Here is an 18256-nt window from a genome sequence, read left to right as displayed (position 1 = left end):
TGATGCCTCATTTCTTTTGTGAGCAACAGGACTACATTCAGTATCTATTTATGCATTACCACCATCACCAAGCATCGGCCGGCATACCTAATTCCCATTATCTTCCTTAAAGGAAGTGCAAGTGCTTTTGGCAGGCACGATGTGTGAATGGGTTCCTAGAGCAAGATCCCTGTAGATTCCAATAGTCACGACAAAGAGATGTCCAGGAGCTCCCAAAACTACAGGTAACCTGCTCTGCAGCATACACCTTTCTCCTGTCCATATCCTGCCAAGGCGGACTTGCATCCAACTAAACGCAGAGGCAGTCTTGTAATACAAATCTAGATCCCAGCAATTAACGCATTGGACGAAGATACTATTCTCCTCTGTCAATTAACAGCAGATTTCTTTCTCTCTATCCAAGTGCATATTCATAGAGTAGAAGAATCAAACGTGAAAGCAGGTCCAGAGTCTGCTTGCCAGTGTCACAATGGCATCCCGCTGACACCCCGCTCACCTCCCCAGCTACTTCCACTTCAGCGCACAAGTGCAAACGACCTCAGCTATCAATGGGAAGGCCACCTTCAAGGGGCAACAAAGCAGTACACCCACCGCTGGCCCTGGCTTTCTCTGCAAATGAATTGCGAGGTGAGGAGACTGACATTCAGTGAGGATTGCATGGCCCACATTGATGATGCCACGATTCTGCAGATTCGTAAGCAGAGGGAAAGAGAGAAAAAAATAAATAAATATTGGTATTAGTATTACTCTGTTATTGTCAATATACCAAGGTAGACTGAAACATATTGCTTGCATGCCATCCAGACAGTTTATTCCATAAATAAGTATATTGTGGGAGTAAAAAGAAAAAAATGCAGAATATCGTGTTAATGTTACAGAACAAAATGCTGTGCAGGTAGATAAATAAAGTGCAAGATCCAGAGAGTTCATCTTTTAGCATCTGAAGAAAACGAGCTAAATATTTAAATCAGCCCAGACATTTTAGCCTTGGGTCAATCATTATCAGTCTGACATTCTCAACAGCTTGCAGAGGTACAATCCTGTTGTCTTCTCTACATACAACAGTTTCTTACTGCCATCTGCAGTCAATATCCCAACATTACACCTGTGAGGAGGCCATAATGAAATTTTTATACTGCAGAAGATCAGTCTGCCCATGAAGAATGTCAGCACTCAGACATTTTTCCCATGTCCTTTCTCCACATGTTCTCAGATTTTTTTTTTTTGCTTAGCTATTTTACCTCTTCATTTTATGGAGTCCACTCCTGTGTGAGTTGGAGAGTTATTTGTGCCTGGAAACAGCCACTGAAATAGGACACAAGGAGGACTCGCCTTGTTGTCTTAGTCCAATAACACAGGGCTTTTGTGTGCAAACCCAGAGATTAGGAGAAGCTGATTGTGGTACTTTTCCATCAGCACACACTAAGTGTGAATAATACCGGCCACATGCTGGCAATAACCAACACTAAGCGATATCAATGTCTGTACTTAATAAAGGGAAGATGACCCTTCAACAATTCCAGGAAATCTTAAGGCAGCTTGTGACTATTGACACCAACAATGGCAGTAAAGAAACGTGTCACTTCAATCATGGTGACCTCAGCTGGAAGAGATGTTGTCTGAGAGACTCTCTGTCTTCTTAGAGAGGAAACAAAAGGCTTTGAAAGTGGGTATCCAGTGAGATTGCCAAAATTTCACAATTATCCAATGATCCTTTTGCTTCAATCGGTTTTAGTTATGTCAGTTACACACAAGACACTGGAAGAACGCATAGAAGCAGAAGTAGGCCACTCTGCCCATCAAATCTGCTCTGCTATTCCATCATGGCTGACTTATTATCCCTCTGAACCCCATTCTCCTGCTTTCTCCCCCTAACCTTTGACACCCTGACTAATCAAGAACCTATCAACTTCTGCTTTAAATACATTCAATGACTTGGCCTCCACAGCCATCCATGTTGATGAATTCAACAGATTTACAGTCTAAAGAAATTCCTGCTCATCTCTGTTCTAAATGGACATCCCTCTATTCTGAGACTGTGCCCTCCAGTCCTAGACTCCCCCACTATAGGAAACATCCTCTCTGCCTAGATCTTTCAATATAAGATAGGTTTCTTCTAAACTCCAGCGAGTACAGCAGTGGTCCCCAACCACCGGGTCGCAAATCCTGTGCTACTGGCCCGTGAGGAAATGATATGATTTGGCGATATGAAACGATATGAGTCAGCTGCACCTTTCCTCATTCCCTGTCACGCCCACTGTTGAACTTTAACGCACGCGAGGTCATCAGTGACCCAAGATGTGCAAAGGAATGGGTCTGTGACCCATTTGTGAATGTCCCCGGTGAATCATCCATGTCAGCGTAGGAAAAAGATCAACTCCACGAGTTTGCAAATGACGGTGAGCTGAAAAGTATGTTTGACATAACATCTCTGCCAGCATTCTGGATCAAAGTCAAGGCTGAATATGCTGAGATAGCCATGAAAGCACTGAAAACGTTGCTTCCATTTCCAACATCATATCGCTGCGAAGCGGAGTTTTCTGCAATGAATGCAACGAAAACTAAATTGCGGAATAGACTGGACACAAGGGACCCCCTTCGAGTATCGCTGTCCCCCATCACCCCTCGATGGGACTGTCTTGTTGCAGGAAAACAAGCCCAGGGCTCCCACTGATTCAGTGATATTGGTGTGTTACAATGATTTTATATGTTTGTACAAGTGAAATATGCGCTGTGTGTTTAATATTCAAACATTACTTAAAATGTTATGATGCTATTGACTTATAAGTGACTTATAATTCAGTGGTCCCCAACCTCCGGGCCGCGGAGAATGCAGCGGTAGCCGGAACGCACCCAGCACATCTTTAAGAAAAAAGCCGAAATAAACAAGCTAATTGATTAGGTGCCGCCTGGCATGTAAATATTGGCCCAGATCAGAGGCGATTGCTGATTGTGTCGCCTCTGATCTGGGCCAACATTTACGTGCCAGGCGGCACCTAATCAATTAGCTTGTTTATTTTGGCTTTTTTCTTAAAGATGTGCTGGGTACGTTCTGGCAACCTTTGTACCACTGCATTCTTTGCTGCCCAGTAGTTTGGGACCACTGTTATAATTGACTTATCACTAAATCATGCGAGGAAAATATGCGTTGTGTATTTAATGTTAAATTCGTTAGATAAACCCCTTTAGAAACGAAATTGAGTGTATTAGCCACTTATAAGTGACTTATAGTCGACTTATCACCTATATTCCGGTCGTGATTAACACTCCCCCCCACCCCCCCCCCCCCCCACCCCAGGTCAGCCAGTCCGCAAGAATATTGTCAATATTAAACCGGTCCACAGTGCAAAAAAGGTTGGGGACCCCTGGAGTATAGGCCCAAAGCCATCAAACACTCCTCATATGTTAACCCTTTCATCCTCAGAATCATTCTCGTGAACCCCCTCTGGATCCTCTCCAATGCCAGCATATCTTTTCTTTGATAAGGGGCCTAGAACTGCTCACAATACTCTGTGCAGTCTGATCAATATCTTATAAAGCCTCAGTATTACATCCTTACACTTATAATCTAGTCCTCTCAAAATGAATGCTACCATTGCATTTGCCTTCCTTACCACCGACTCAACCTGTGCATTTACCTTCAGGGAATCCTACAGTGTATTAAGGGATGGGACTGGGCAGTTTAAATGGTTTGACAGAGTAGATGGGCTGAAGGGCCTGCTTTTGTGCTATACTTTTCTATCACTCTATGACTCCACTATCACCTCTGGCATTTTACATCACTCCACTCTCCCCCTCACTCACCTGCCTATAAACCCCCTCACCTGGATATATCATCTGCCAGAACGTACTCCACCCCTCCCCCCTCTTTTTATACTGACTACCTCCCTTCTTTCATTCTACCCCTGATGTGGGGTGTCAATCAAAAACATCAATTTTCCCTCCATGGATGCTACCTGGCACACTGAGTTCCTCCGGTGTTTATGCGCTGCTCAAAACTGCGACCTCGTCACTGCCACTGTACATGTCTGGGTCCCTCGAGTGTAAACACTGAGGAATTAGAACAAATTGGGGGTCAATCGTCAAAGACCCGAAGTGTCACGACACAGAGGCTACCTGGCGGAGTCCACTGGCTCTGATCTTTAAGAAGGGAATTCCAGAGCAAAGGAGCTCCACCAACAGTGGGAGCAGTTGAGTCCAGAGAAAGCAAGATAAGAAGCAAATCGTCTCTCATTCTGAACTGTAGAACTTGTGGAGCATTTTTAAATGACCTGCCCAATAACAGAGCCACCACCAACAAAAATAAAATAAACATGAGAAAATCTGCAGATGCTGGAAACCCAAGCAACGCACACACAAAATGCTGGAACCAGGCAACATCTATCAAGAAAAGTACAGTCAGCATTTTCAGCTGACACCCTTCACCAGGACTGGGAAAAAAATGAGGAGTCAGAGTAAGAAAGTGGGGGGGGGGGGGGAGGCAAGGAAGAACCACAAGGAGACAGGTGAAACCAGGAGGGTGAGGTAAAGAGCTGGGTAGTTGATTGGTAAGCACCTGCGCTCCGTCCGCTAGAAAAAGCTGGATCTCCCAGTGGCCACCCATTTTAATTCTACTTCCCATGCCCATTCCGACATGTCAGTCCAGGGCCTCCTCTGCTGTCAAGATGAAGCCACAGTCCGGTTGGAGGAGCAACACCTTATATTCCATCTGGGTAGCCTCCAACCTAATGGCATGAACATTGAATTTTCAAACTTCTGATACTGCCTCCCTCCGCTTTCACCATTCCCCATCCCCTTTCCCCTCTCTCAACTTACCTCCTTGCCTGCCCAGCACCTCCCTCTGGTGCTTCTCACACCTCTTCCTTCCTTACATGGCCTTCTGTCCTCTCCCATCAGACTCCCCCTTCTCCAGCCCTGTATCTCTTTCACTGATCAACTTCCCAGCTCTTTACTTCACCCCTCCCCACCACCATTTTCTTATTCTGACTCATCTTTTTTTCCCAGTCCTGATAAAGGGTCACAGCCCGAAACGCCGACTGTACTCTTTTCCATAGATGCTACCTGGCCTGCTGAGTTCCTCCAGCATTTTGTGTGTGTTGCAACAATAAAATGAAAACCACTTGAAGAGAAAATGTAAGCAATATGCAAAAGATGAGGCCACATAATCAAGAAGAACAGACAGCGATCGTAGGTCGGGGTCTATTAACTATATCCTCTTTAGTTCCCCCCAAATGCACTAATAAATGTTATTAACTACAATGGCCTTTGTTCAGTTTTATTTCTTAAATTATTTTTGCATAACTTATGTATAATTTAGGTTTATCTTGTGAATGTTGTTTATCTGATGCTAAACAGCCTGTGCTGTTGCAACTAAATCTTCCATTGTCCTTGGGCATACACATACTTGTGCATATGACTGCATTTGCTTCTGATAGTTTCCAATTTATTGATTTATTCCAAACGTGAATATTTGAGTTATCTTGGTACAGGTCAAATTCTTTATAGTCTCTAAGAGAGGAGGCACACTTCAAACACTGCAAGCATCTTATGAGTGAACACCAGAGAGACAGAACTCACCATTTTCAGGACTGAGCTTTGGGTTTCCACTGCCATTCTTGTCGGGCTTCACTTTGATAGGTTTTGCACGGAACACGGGTTCTTCTCTGGCTAAAACTTGCTCCTTCTTTCCTTTCCTCTTTGGGGATTGTGACATGATCAGTGGATATACTTCACTTTCAGCCCCTGTAGAACGGATTTGCCGATCTCCCTGTTAATTCAATAAATCTAGATGAGTAATTATTTCATCTGTGGCTCTGCAATAATTATTAAAATGGAATTTCTATCCATTTTGATGTCAATTATTAAAGTTCTTTATATTGGATTAGAAAAACTGTGCATGGTGCTGCCTCTCTGCAGACAAGTTACTGAAGTGCTGCATGTTTTTGTTACGGAACAGTGGTATTTTTCATTACTGAGAACATATCTCCCAGCACGGTTGTACTCATGTAGTCTGGTTCATCAGTCTCCGTGAATATTTGAAAAACATATAAGGATAAAACAACTAACTTACCCTGAAATTTGAGAAGGAGAAGCTAAAGTCAGATGTATCAGTATTGTAGTGGAGTGAATGAATTACAGAGGCAAGAGAGAGGAGTTGGCCAGAATTGATTGGAAAAGAACACTGGCAAGGAAGACGGCAGTCAGCAATGACTGGAATTTTTGAAAGCAATTCGGAAGGCACAGGAGATATACATCCCAAAGAGGGAGAAGTATTCTAAAGGAAAGATGACAGAACCATGGCTAACAAGAGAAGTCAAAGGCAACATAAAAGCCAAAGAGAGGGCATATGATAGAGCAAAGATTAGTGGGATGATAGGGGATTAGGACGCTTTTAAATACCAACAGAAGGCAATTGAAAAGTCATTAAGAAGGTAGTGGAATAAGAAAGTAAGCTAGCCAATAATGTTAAAGAGGATACCAAAAGTTAAAGTACAAAAGAGAGGTGACAGTGGATATTGGATCACTGGAATACAATGTTGGAGAGGTAGTAATGGGAGACAACGAAATAGCAGACAAAATGAATAAGTATTTTGCATCAGTCTTCACTGTCGAAGACACCAGCAGTATGGAGGAAAAGGGGTCATGAAGTGTGTAAAGTTACCTAACTAGAGAAAATGTTCTTAGAAAACTGAAAGGTCTGAAGGAAGATAAGTAACCAGTTCCAGATGGTGTACACCACAGGGTTCTGAAAGAGGTGGCTGAAGAAATTGCGGAAGCATTTGTAATGATCTTTCAGGAATTACTAGATTCTGGAATGATTCCAGAAGACTGGAAAATTGCAAATGTCACTACACTCTTCAAGAAGGGAGAGAGGCAGAAGAAATGAAACTATAGTCTGACCTCAATGGTTGGGAAGATGTTGATTATTAAGGATGATAATAGGGTACTTGGAGCCACATGATAAAATAGACCATAGTCAGCATGTTTCCTCATGGGAAAATCATGACTGACAAATCTGTTGGAATTCTTTGAAGAACTGACAAGCAGAATAGACAAAGGAGAATCGGTTGATGTTGTGTGCTTGGATTTTCAGGAGGCCTTTGACAAGGTGCCACACATGAGGCTGTTTAATAAGCTATGAAACCATGGTATTACAGGGAAGATTCTAGCATGGATAAAGCAGTGGCTGATTGACAGGAGGCAAAGAGTGGGAATAATGGGAACCTTTTCTGTCTGGCTGCCAGTGACTACTGGTGTTTCACAGCGGTTTGTGTCGTGACCAATTTGGATGATGGAATCGATGGCTTTGTTGCAAAGTTTGCAGACGATATGAAGATAGGTGGTGCGGCAGGTAGTTTTGAGGAAGTAGAGAGGCTACAGAAGTACTTAGATTAGGAGAATGGGTAAAGAAGTGGCAGGTGAAATACAGTGTCAGGAAGTGTATGGTCATGCACCTTGGTAGAGGAAATGAAAGGGTTGAATATTTTCTAAATGGAGAAAAGATACAAAACTTGAGGTACAAAGAGACTTGGGAGTCCTTGTGCAGGATTTCCTAAAGGTTAATTTGCAGATTGAGTCTGTGGTGAGGAAGGCAAATGCAATGTTAGCATTCATTTCAAGAGGACTAGAATATAAAAGCAAGGATGTAAGGTTGAAACGTTAAAAAGCAGTAGTGAGGCCTCACTTGGACTATTGTGAGCAGTATTGGGCCCCATATCTTAGAAAGGATGTGCTGAAACTGGAGAGGGTTCAAAGGAGGTTCATGAAAACGATTCCAAGATTCAATGGCTTGTCATGTGAAGAGCGTTTGATGGCTCTGGGCCTATATTCACTAGAATTCAGAAGAATGAGGGGCGACCTCTTTGAAACCTATCAAATGGTGAAAGGGCTTTATGGAGTAGATGGGGAGGGGTATTTCCTACAGTAGGAGAGTCTAAGACCAGACGACACAACCTCAGAATAGAGGGGTGTCCTTTTAATGCGGAGATGAGCAGGAATTTCTTTAGCCAGAGAGTGGCGAATCATTGGAATTCTTTGCCACAGGATGCTGTGGAAGCCAAGTCTTTATGTATAGTTAAGGCAGAAGTTGATAGATTCTTGATTGACCAGGGCACGAAGGAATATGGGGAGAAGGCGGGGGATTGGGGCTGAGAGATAGACTGGATCCGGCATGATGAAGTGGTGGAACAGACTCGATGGGCCAAATGGCCTAATTCTGCTCTTTTATCTTGCGGTCTCATGGTCTAATATACTTGCGATCACAGCACATATTTAAAAAAATACTTGGAATATCCAATATCACAGAAAACCAGAAAGGACTCACTTTTTAATTAGCATTAAGGGAAATTTTGCAGTGAGCCTTGATAAACTATTACACTCAATAACTAGCAGCTCAGAAAGTCTTGGCTGAAACCTCATCTGCGCTAATAGATTACAGTTAAGGAAAAAAATCTCCTTTCATTTTGCTTGGCTTTATTCCTTTACTTCTATTTAACATTGTCTAAAGTGTAACATGCTGTAAGGTTTCACTGCTAATGTAATGGTTTCTCTGCAGCAGCAATGTTTGGGTTATGACTATAGATAACGGGGTTTGGAATGTGGGGGATATCCAATGAGAGAAATGTTGTTCTTTCTTGTGAATCTGGAAGAGAGATTTTCGCGATCTTTTGCCGGGGAAAGATAAGGAGAGAAGACGCGAATGGAGAGAGTTGGTAGACCACCGAATGGAGTGAACTTGAAGCAAGGGTCCAAAGGTCAGCGACGATCGAAGGAGATCGATGGTGGATGAACGGCTTATCAGTGAGCTCCAACACTTGCACATTAGACTGTTTCATGAGAATGGGCCCCTTTTCTTTTTTTTGTTTTCTTTACTAACCATATAGTCAAATTAAGAATTATAAAGCTCAATCGCTTCGTCGCATATTGTGTACTGTTTGTTATTTTGGGGTACTGATTTGTAACAGGGGATTCATCGCGCAGCATCCACCCAAACGAGATTTCTTAAGTTTGGCCAGGCCGGAGGGTATCACCCCTTATATTAAGCAGCTTGCCGAAGCAAGAGTTACACGTAAACAAACTTTCAAACAGTTAATCTTGTTATGCAGTAGTAAGTGTGTTAATACTATCAAAAATGTTAATACTCAAAAGATTCCTTTTGTACTTAAATTAGGATATATGCCAGTTTACATAATATCTTTTATCTATCCATAATTTAAAATAGTGTCTTTCTGAAATAATGGGAATGATATTACCAGAAGGTTAGTACCTTTCACTGGAGGATGGAGGGAAATGCAGAGAGAGGTGATGGAAATGAAGTATGTCAGTTAGAATTTTTTCCCGAAGCTTTGCTTGTGAATGCACAAGCAAATGGAACACTCCCAGGAACCCTTGTATCTTCGTTCACCAGCTTTATGAACTAATTCTAATCATTGTCTCTCAGTGATCTTCAAGGACAAAAATATCACAGCACCTGATACTCTGTCTTCTCCCAGCTTCTTATAAATGCATACGTATGTAACTTGGCACGTTTCCTTGTGGTACGATTTTCCACATCAATGACCATTGCCTTGGTTAGGAAGTTGTTCCTGAATTTCCCTTCAATTTTTAGTGACTCCTGCATATTTGTAGGCCTTGACTTAAATCACCCCAATGTGTACCCTTCCAGTTGTTTAACTTTGTAACTTTAAAGATCTCTAGAATTGCGACGGGTCTTTTTCCTCACAGGCTCCTTGCCATGCCTATCCCTCCTCTAGACTCCATTGATCCAGTGGACTTCTGTTACCTCTGTCAACTAAACATCCCATGAACTTTGGCTCATTAAAAATTTCCACAAAAAGCTGACCTACACACACTTCCAAAACAGCCACAGATCTAGCACTTGCATGCTTTACTTATCTCAATTAACACCCCAGATATGGGTATTGTTGTCAAGATTAGCGGTTATTTCTCTACCGACTTGGCAAAATTGTTTTGATACAATTGTAATATTTGTTTGCACTGCTTCAAACCATAGTTTTTTAGTCAGCCACATTGGAATTAGAGGGAAGTCACCAACAGAACAGACAGGGCAAGGACAACAGGTATCCTGCTCTAAAAGGCATTAAGGGATGAGTCAATTTTGAACAATAATAACACCTTTAATGTCAATTTTACGTGTCTGTATTTTTCCCATATATTTAGATCTCAGACCATCATGGAAGAATATGAATTCTTAAGTCTTGGAATACCACCTGGTCCAGTGCTACCTTTGAGTGTAAGATTCTGTGTCTGAACAGCTTTAGGGAACGACTGGTTTACATTTCCTAATTCTCAGGTGTATGAAGGTTTCGTACGTTAGTACAGCCAGACTCTATGTCCAAAAGCCTTGCACAGAAAATGCCTCAAAACTAAAAGCTATTTCAGATCGTTAAACAAGAGTTTTACCTTATTCTTGCGCCCTGAACCGAACAAACAGGAAGGAAACTCCATCTTCACTCGGAGATATACTCAGTGTGAGTATAGAAAGACATTGCTGTTTTTTCACATTCCCATCATCATACAAAAAAAAACCAATGATATTAGAGCAGGACTAAGTAGAATCCTACAGACTAGTGCTGGTCAGGTTCACTTTCGATTACCGTAAGCAAATCTGAACTCCCAGCAGTTTGAGAAGAATGATTTATGAAGCCCTGTAGCATCAATTTATGAATTATTAAATTGATTTGGAATAATTCTCCTGTTAGAAAACTCTGACCCAAAGAGTTATAAAGGTATTTTTAAAGAAGGAACTGCAAGATACAGAAAACCATGAATTAATTCTTCAACCATTGAGCTGCTTCACATTCAACAGAAGTACATTCTTCTTTCCGCTCCTAACAATGAAGCCTTAAATTCAGATAGAAGGTGAAACACTTGTTTAAACTAACTAAAAACAAAAGCATAAATTATATTTGATAAGTCATCAACTCACACTACTGGATCTTTTTACTGATATGCAGTTGTTATATCCAGCATATATCTGGAATTTTGAACTGTGGAATCAATTCCAACAACAATTTTTGAAACTATATCACTATCTTTTTATCATCGTCATTGTACTTTGCAAGAATTTGTTAATGACTAATCCCAGTAATTCATCCCTGTAACTCAACTAGAATAGTACTTCCACCAAACAAAACTGTTGAAAATGGGTAAGAGAAAGAATTACCGAGATTAAATTCAGGCACAACCATTACAATACAAGCCTATGACATCTACCCATCTCCCTCCCTACACACATGCACACACTCACCTAATGCTTTTCTGAGCTTGTCCAGTTCACACACAAGTGCCAAGGATATTTTATGTCCACTTAAGGGAGGTAACAGGGCTTGAAGTTTAGCATTTAATGTGAAAAATACACCTTGACTGTGTACTACTCCAATAATAGAGCCTTGCAATGCCAACCTACATTTTGTGGTGAAGTTCCACAATACGTAATCTAAACCATAATCTACTTTGAGCATCCCTTCAAACTTGAAAATTTTATTCACTTCTTGCACAATGTAAATGATTCTCCAGAAATAATTAACAAAGTGGAATATTTGTTTAATTTCGCATTATAATCAGCTCCAACATGTTAGGCCAAAGAGCCTGTTATCCTGCTGTAATTTTCTATGTTCTATGTAAATTTGAGTTTAAGTTCAAGTTCAGTTTATTGCCCTTTAACAGTAACCACGGATACCACCAAATGAAACTATGTTCCTCCAGACCAAGGTGCACAACATAGTACATATAACTCACTCACACTGTCCCGCTTGGTGGTGCAATATCAGCGTCGGACTCCGGAGCGAAGGTTCCCGAGTTCGAATCCAAGTTGGGTTGAGCTTCAAGCTCGCAAGTCGGCCTCGTAAAAACAAGAATAGCTTGCTACAGAAACACCATCATGATGGTGCCCCGATAACTCCACTGCCGAGTTAAGGGCTATTCTTCTTCAAACTCACTCACACACAACACATAAAGTAATATTGCCGCAAGTAAATAAACAAATAATAAGGTGCATTTACAACACAAGTTAAAAAGTAGCAGTGTAACACTACTGGTGTTTCATTTGTGATGAAACCGGAGTGTAGCAGGGAATTCAGTACTGTAACAGCCTGGGGGAAGAAGCTGCTTTTCCATTCTAACATCTATTGTCCTAACGCCATGGTATTTTCTGCTTGATAGTAGGGAGTCAAAGAGATTGTTGGACAGATGGGAGGGATTATTGACAATGATTAGGGCCCTGTATACACAGCACCCCTGATAAATACCTCTAATGGGTGAAAGAGAAACCCTCAATGATCCCCTTAGCAGTCCTCACAATCCTATGTCAGGACTTATGGTCAGATGCCTTGCAATTCCCGTACCAGACGGCGACACAGCTGGTCACTTCACTCTCGATTCGATTAGAAGGGGGAATGGGGGAGCCTCATTCTCCTCAGGAAGTGGAGATGTTGCTGTGCTTTCTTGACTAAAGAGATGGTGTTGAGGGACCCAGGTGAGATCCTCTATTACATGCACTCCCAGAAACTTGGTGTTCCTAACTCTCTCCACAGAGGAGCCGTTTATGTGCAGTGGGGAGTAGTCAGCCTGCTCCTTCCTAAAGTACACAATCATCTCTTTGGTCTTGTTTTAAGTTGTTGTGCTCGCACCATTCTACCAGTCACTCTAACTCCTCCCTGTACACCATCTCATCATCAATATAGATGAGGCCAACCACTGTTGTATCATCACTAAAGATGATAATTTGGCGTGAACTAGATCGAGAAGTGCAGATGTGCATCAGCAGGGTGAACAGCATGATCTATGCCACCACAGATCTGCACTTTATCTTGTCTGGTACCATCACATTCTTCCTGAGACACCAGAAGTGGTTGCAGTAATAATTGTAGCCTAACCTGTGTAGTCATAGGCTCGTACTGCATGAAACACACCCTTCAGCCCAATTGGCCCATGGTTGTTACAGATCTAAGCCAGCTCCATCTGCCCTTGTTGGGCCCATACCCCTCTAAAGTAGGAGTCCCCAACCATTTTTTATACCATGGACCCTACTGAGAGGTCCGTAGACCCAAGGTTGTGAACCCCTCCTCTGAACCTTTTCTATCCACATACATGACCAAGGACCTTTCAAATGGTGTTAACGTACCTTCCATTGCTAATTCCATATATATAGACCATCCCTGGAGTGCAAAAATTGCCCCTCAGGTTCCTATAAAATTCTCCCCTTTCAGGCTAAACTTATGGCCGCTAGTTCTCAATTTCCCCCTACCCTTGGAAAAACACTGTGCACATTCACTCTTGTGGTGCCTCTAAGTCCCTCATGATTTTATACACCTTTGTATTACCCTTCATTCTCCTACGTCCCATTGAATAAAGTTTCAGTCCGCACAACCTCCCTCTGCAACTCAGTTCATCAAGTCCTGGCAACATCCTCGTGAATCTCCCCTCCACTCTTCCCAGTTTAATGAAGTCCTTTCTATAGCAGCGTGACCAAAACTGAACACATTATTCCAAATGCTTCTCACCAAAGTATCATGGGTTTAATTCTCTGCAGCAGGCGTCTTTCTCTATTCTCTTTGAGATGACTATCTGTGCTTGCTAGGCCTTTGTTATTGCATCTAAATAAATTAGATTGTTTACATGAACTAGGCACTTTCAGACTGGATGAGAGTTGCTAAGTTACTTATCACATACTCCACTTCACAGGAGTCACTTGAATGCTGTGGAACAGGGGCCTAGCCACCTCTTCTCTACCCGTAACTGCTCAGTTCTATTCAGAGAAAAAAAGCTGGAAGTCACTTGCACTTGAACAATGGAGCATATAAATCGAGCCAGGGAACAAAGGGACCTATGCAAACAGACATTAGCAATGAAAATATATAAAACTGCCAATGCTGGAAATCTGAACCAAAAGATTTATAAAATGCTGAAGATACTCAGCAGGTCAAGCAACATCTGCGGAGAATGAAATGGAATGTGCAAGACACTCACTTTTATGGTATCAGTTCACAGGCAGGTATGCTTCATGAGTCTGAAGAAGTTAGTTGTAACTTTGAGGAATGAGTGGGGGTTGCCACTGGTGGGGCACATGGAGTATGAGGAGGAGGTAAGTAGATTAATTAAAAGGTAATGCAAGATACCAGAAGGCGTGAGGTTACCTTATGTTGTTACTTCATTTAAGAAGGGCAGCAGAGATGTGCCAGGTAACTACAGGCCAGTCAACCCCATGGCAATGGTAGAGGAATTATTGGACAAAATTATAAATGATTGGATTAACGTGCAGTACATTTGGAAAGGCAAGGACTGATCAGGTATAGTCAGCATAGTGATGGGAGCCCTATCTCACTACTTTGAGACTTTTTAGTCAGTAATTAAAAAGAGTGATGAAGGCATTTCCTATATGGAATTTGAAAGGTTATGCACGGAACTCTGGTCCAGAAGATTAAAGGTGAGCTGGCTTGGAGTTGGAGTTGCAACGGAAAAAGTACTTGCCGGCCATGTCAGCTCGCAGAGCACACACATCAGTCCCATTGCCCCACTTCCTTCCTGATAACCTACATGGCCATCAACTCTCCCCGTCACCCCCCGACTTCAGCTACACAGTGGGCTATCTACAAAAGTCAATTAACTTGTCCGCAGGTCTTTAGGATGTGTGAGGAGACGGAGCATCCAGGGCAAAGCCAAGCAGTTGCAAAGAAAATTGCAGCTCAACATAGACAGCAGCCAAGATCAGGATCTAACCCCATTTTCTGAATCACCAGCTTCTACACCACTGTGCTATCCCTGTGCCTAGTGAATCAACTGTTTAGTCACACAGCAATCAGTTACATGCCGATATGAAAGAAGATCATGTTTTACACTTCAAAACCTGAAAGAAAAAGTTCACTCCAAAAAAAAGTGCTTTTTCCAGAAGCATGGCTCAGGAATAAATAGCACCACCTTATTGAATTTGATTACATAAAGGGAGTTGAGATGGTCCTTTTTTGCTGCATTAACACTTCTGATCTCACGGTTAATTTTATCAGTACCAGTTCCCTTCATAAACAGTGCATTATCTCAACACAGCTTTGATTACTATTAATTCTTAGGAACAGGGTCACCTTGTGAGTGTACCTCTTACAGCCTGCAGTACATTAAGAAAGCAGCCATGCTTATTCGTTCAAGTCCTGATACAGTGCATCTTTTGTCTGAGGAGTTAAATGGATGATCTGCCACCTTTATAAAGTGCGCAAAGAAAATTCATGTCCCCGTTTAAATGAGTTTCTCCCTGGTGTTCTGGTCAATGTTTATCCCTGAAACATCATCTCTGATACAGGTCATGAACTGCACACTGATTGTACGTTAATTGTCTACCAGTTTGCCAGTGTTGCGATAGAAAAGTACCTTGGGGCTTCCTGAGGCTGTGAAAATTGCTGTTTGAATGCAAGTTCTTTCTTTATTTCATTGCAATCCTCTTATCTTCTAACTGCAGACTGCATTTCTTTATTCACTCATTTCATCAGAAACTGTCCTTACAAGCTCTATTTTTGCAAGCAACTGCAAAACATTAATTAACCACTAATTGGTCATGATAATATATAATGGGGGGGGTTACAGATCCTATTATCATGTCTGACATAAATAAAACGAAACCCTGGCTGCGAATGGTGATGAATGACAATGAGAGCTGAGAATGATTAATGAGGGAAGCCCAACAATATCCAACGAGAAAATTCACCCATTAATCAAAAAAGCCTCAGAATTTGTGCAATTGTCCTTATTAACCCATTCCATGCAGGACAATTGCAACAACTTGCCAATGCTTGTGGAATCCAAATCCTTACATGCCCTTGACATTGTTCTTGTGATTGTATTGCAAACGTCCTGGCGTCTCCACTTTTAAGTCTGCCCTTCATCACCAGCTCCTGTATCAGACATGTCTGCCGTTAATCTACATCTATGGATCAGCTCAAGTCCTCCAAGCTGGCTGGGGCCAGTACCATCAGCGGGAGACAGATGAGAATCAATAGAAACTATGTTGGGGTTTGGGAGGGCTGTAGAAAAAGGAGAGCAGAACGTCAGTGTGAATTGGTTTATTGCTGCAGGTGGGATGAGGGAGGTGGAGAAAGATGACTGCCAGTGTGAGCCAAGCAGTACAGAGAAGGTTAGACGGGACTGGCAGTAAGGAAGGAGAAATGGCTGCTTATATTAATAAAGTAAAAGTGAAGAAGGTTGGATGATGAGCCCAAGCCTTGCTGTCAGTTCATCGAGCTTAGAAACACTGGGCAGTCCCTTTTCATGGTAAAACCAGCCACTGTTTTTCCAATGCTATTGATGGGAGTTCTTTGTCCTTCTTATCTCGGTTTTCTACTGCAAAAATGGGTGGACATTGGTCAGAGCAGTCTCTTCTTTCGTTCCGTGCTGTGCCACACTCTGGTACATCAGTATAAAACCACTTTAATTATTCATTCCCTTCTCATCCGGGACAAGGTGGCTCACTGTTTGCACCATCGCTCTGTGTACCTAGTCTATTCCAACCGTGTTTCACAGATCCACAAACACTACCAGCAAAAGGACAAGGCCACCAGGAACACCGTCTGCTGCATTCCCCTCACACCCACACCCCTCCCAAGCCCTCAATGTATCATCCTGATTCACTAATATATTTACAGACCTTCATCTCCGGGTTTGTATTGTGGACCTCCCTTGCCTAACAGCCATGTACTTTCATCAGAAGGGCTGCCCCCTCCTAAAAGACAATTAGCGATGGACAATATATGCTGGTATTTGAACAAAGAAACAAATACAATATTCAGAGTAGTTTTGTCAGATTTTATGAAGCATTTGGTCCACCTTTGCTTGCTTTGTATGGTGGGGACCTGGTGCCAGGGTGTTATGGTTAAATCTGGATAGGTAATAAATGACCAATGTCAAAAGGCATAAGTGGCTTTTCCAGTCTCTGTGTTGGAACTTGGACACAAAAGGTTTTCTGAACCTACAAACATGCAGATATAATGTAAGGAGAAAGACCTACAACTTCATCCAACACACACAAAAAATGCTGGTGAATGCAGCAGGCCAGGCAGCATCTCTAGGAAGAGGTACAGTCAATGTTTCGGGCCTAGACCCTTCGTCAGGACTAACTGAAGGAAGAGATGGTAAGAGGTTTGAAAGTGGGAAGGGGAGGGGGAGATTCGAAATGATAGGAGAAGACAGGAGGGGGAGGGGTAGATCTAAGAGCTGGAAAGTTGATTGGCAAAAGGGATACAAGGCTGGAGAAGGGAGAGGATCATGGGATGGAAAGCCTGAGGAGAAAGAAAGGGGGAGGGGAGCCCAGAGGATGGAGAGCAGGCAAGGCGTTATAGTGAGAGGGACAGAGGGAGAAAAAACAGAGAGAGAAAAAAGGGAAGATAATAAATTAATAGATAGATAAAGGATGGGGTACGAAGGGGAGGTGGGGCATTAGCGGAAGTTAGAGAAGTCAATATTCATGCCATCAGGTTGAAGGCTACCCAGATGGAATATAAGGTGTTGTTCCTCCAACCTGAGTGTGGCTTCATCTTTACAGTAGAGGAGGCCATGGATAGACATATCAGAATGGGAATGGGACGTGGAATTAAAATGTGTGGCCACTGGGAGATCCTGCTTTCTCTGGCAGACAGAGCATAGGTGTTCAGCGAAACGGTCTCCCAACCTGCGTCGGGTCTCGCCAATATATAAAAGGCCACACCGGGAACGCTGGACACAGTATATCACCCCAGCCGACTCACAGGTAAAGTGTCGCCTCACCTGGAAGGACTGGCTGGGGCCCTGAATGGTGGTGTAAGGGCATGTATAGCACTTGTTCCGCTTACAAGGATGTTTTTTTCCTCTCTCTCTTTTTTTCTCCCTCTGTCCCTCTCACTATAACGCCTTGCCTGCTCTTCATCCTCTGGGCTCTCCCCCCCCTTTCTTTCTCCCTAGGCTTCCCGTCCCATGATCCTCTCCCTCCTCCAGCCTTGTATCCCTTTTGCCAATCATCTTTCCAGCTCTTAGATCCATCCCTCCCCTCCTGTCTTCTCCTATCATTTCAGATCTCCCCCTCCCCCACCACTTTCAAATCTCTTACTAGCTCTTCTTTCAGTTAGCCCTGACGAGGGGTTTCAGCCCGAAACGTCGACTGTACCTCTTCCTATAGATGCTGCCTGGCCTGCTGCGTTCACCAGAATTTTTTGTGTGTGTTGCTTGAATTTCCAGCATCTGCAGATTTCCTCGTGTTTACAATTTCATCCAAACCATT

At 42.7% G+C, this 18256-nt stretch overlaps 1 protein-coding gene across 2 annotated transcripts in view; it reads right to left on the bottom strand.

Annotated features, from left to right (window-relative positions):
• Positions 1 to 18256, bottom strand: part of LOC140212582 (doublecortin domain-containing protein 2-like) — a 207694-nt gene that overhangs the window by 100259 nt on the left and 89179 nt on the right. For both annotated transcript variants that reach the window (XM_072283558.1, XM_072283559.1), the window contains exon 7: positions 5578 to 5767. In XM_072283558.1, the coding sequence (XP_072139659.1) occupies positions 5578 to 5767 (190 nt within the window). The remainder of the gene's footprint in view (positions 1 to 5577; positions 5768 to 18256) is intronic.

This window comes from Mobula birostris, chromosome 19 (assembly GCF_030028105.1).
Source record: "Mobula birostris isolate sMobBir1 chromosome 19, sMobBir1.hap1, whole genome shotgun sequence".
Classification (NCBI taxonomy): Eukaryota; Metazoa; Chordata; class Chondrichthyes; order Myliobatiformes; family Myliobatidae; genus Mobula; species Mobula birostris.
This window is presented reverse-complemented; position numbering and strand designations above follow the sequence as displayed.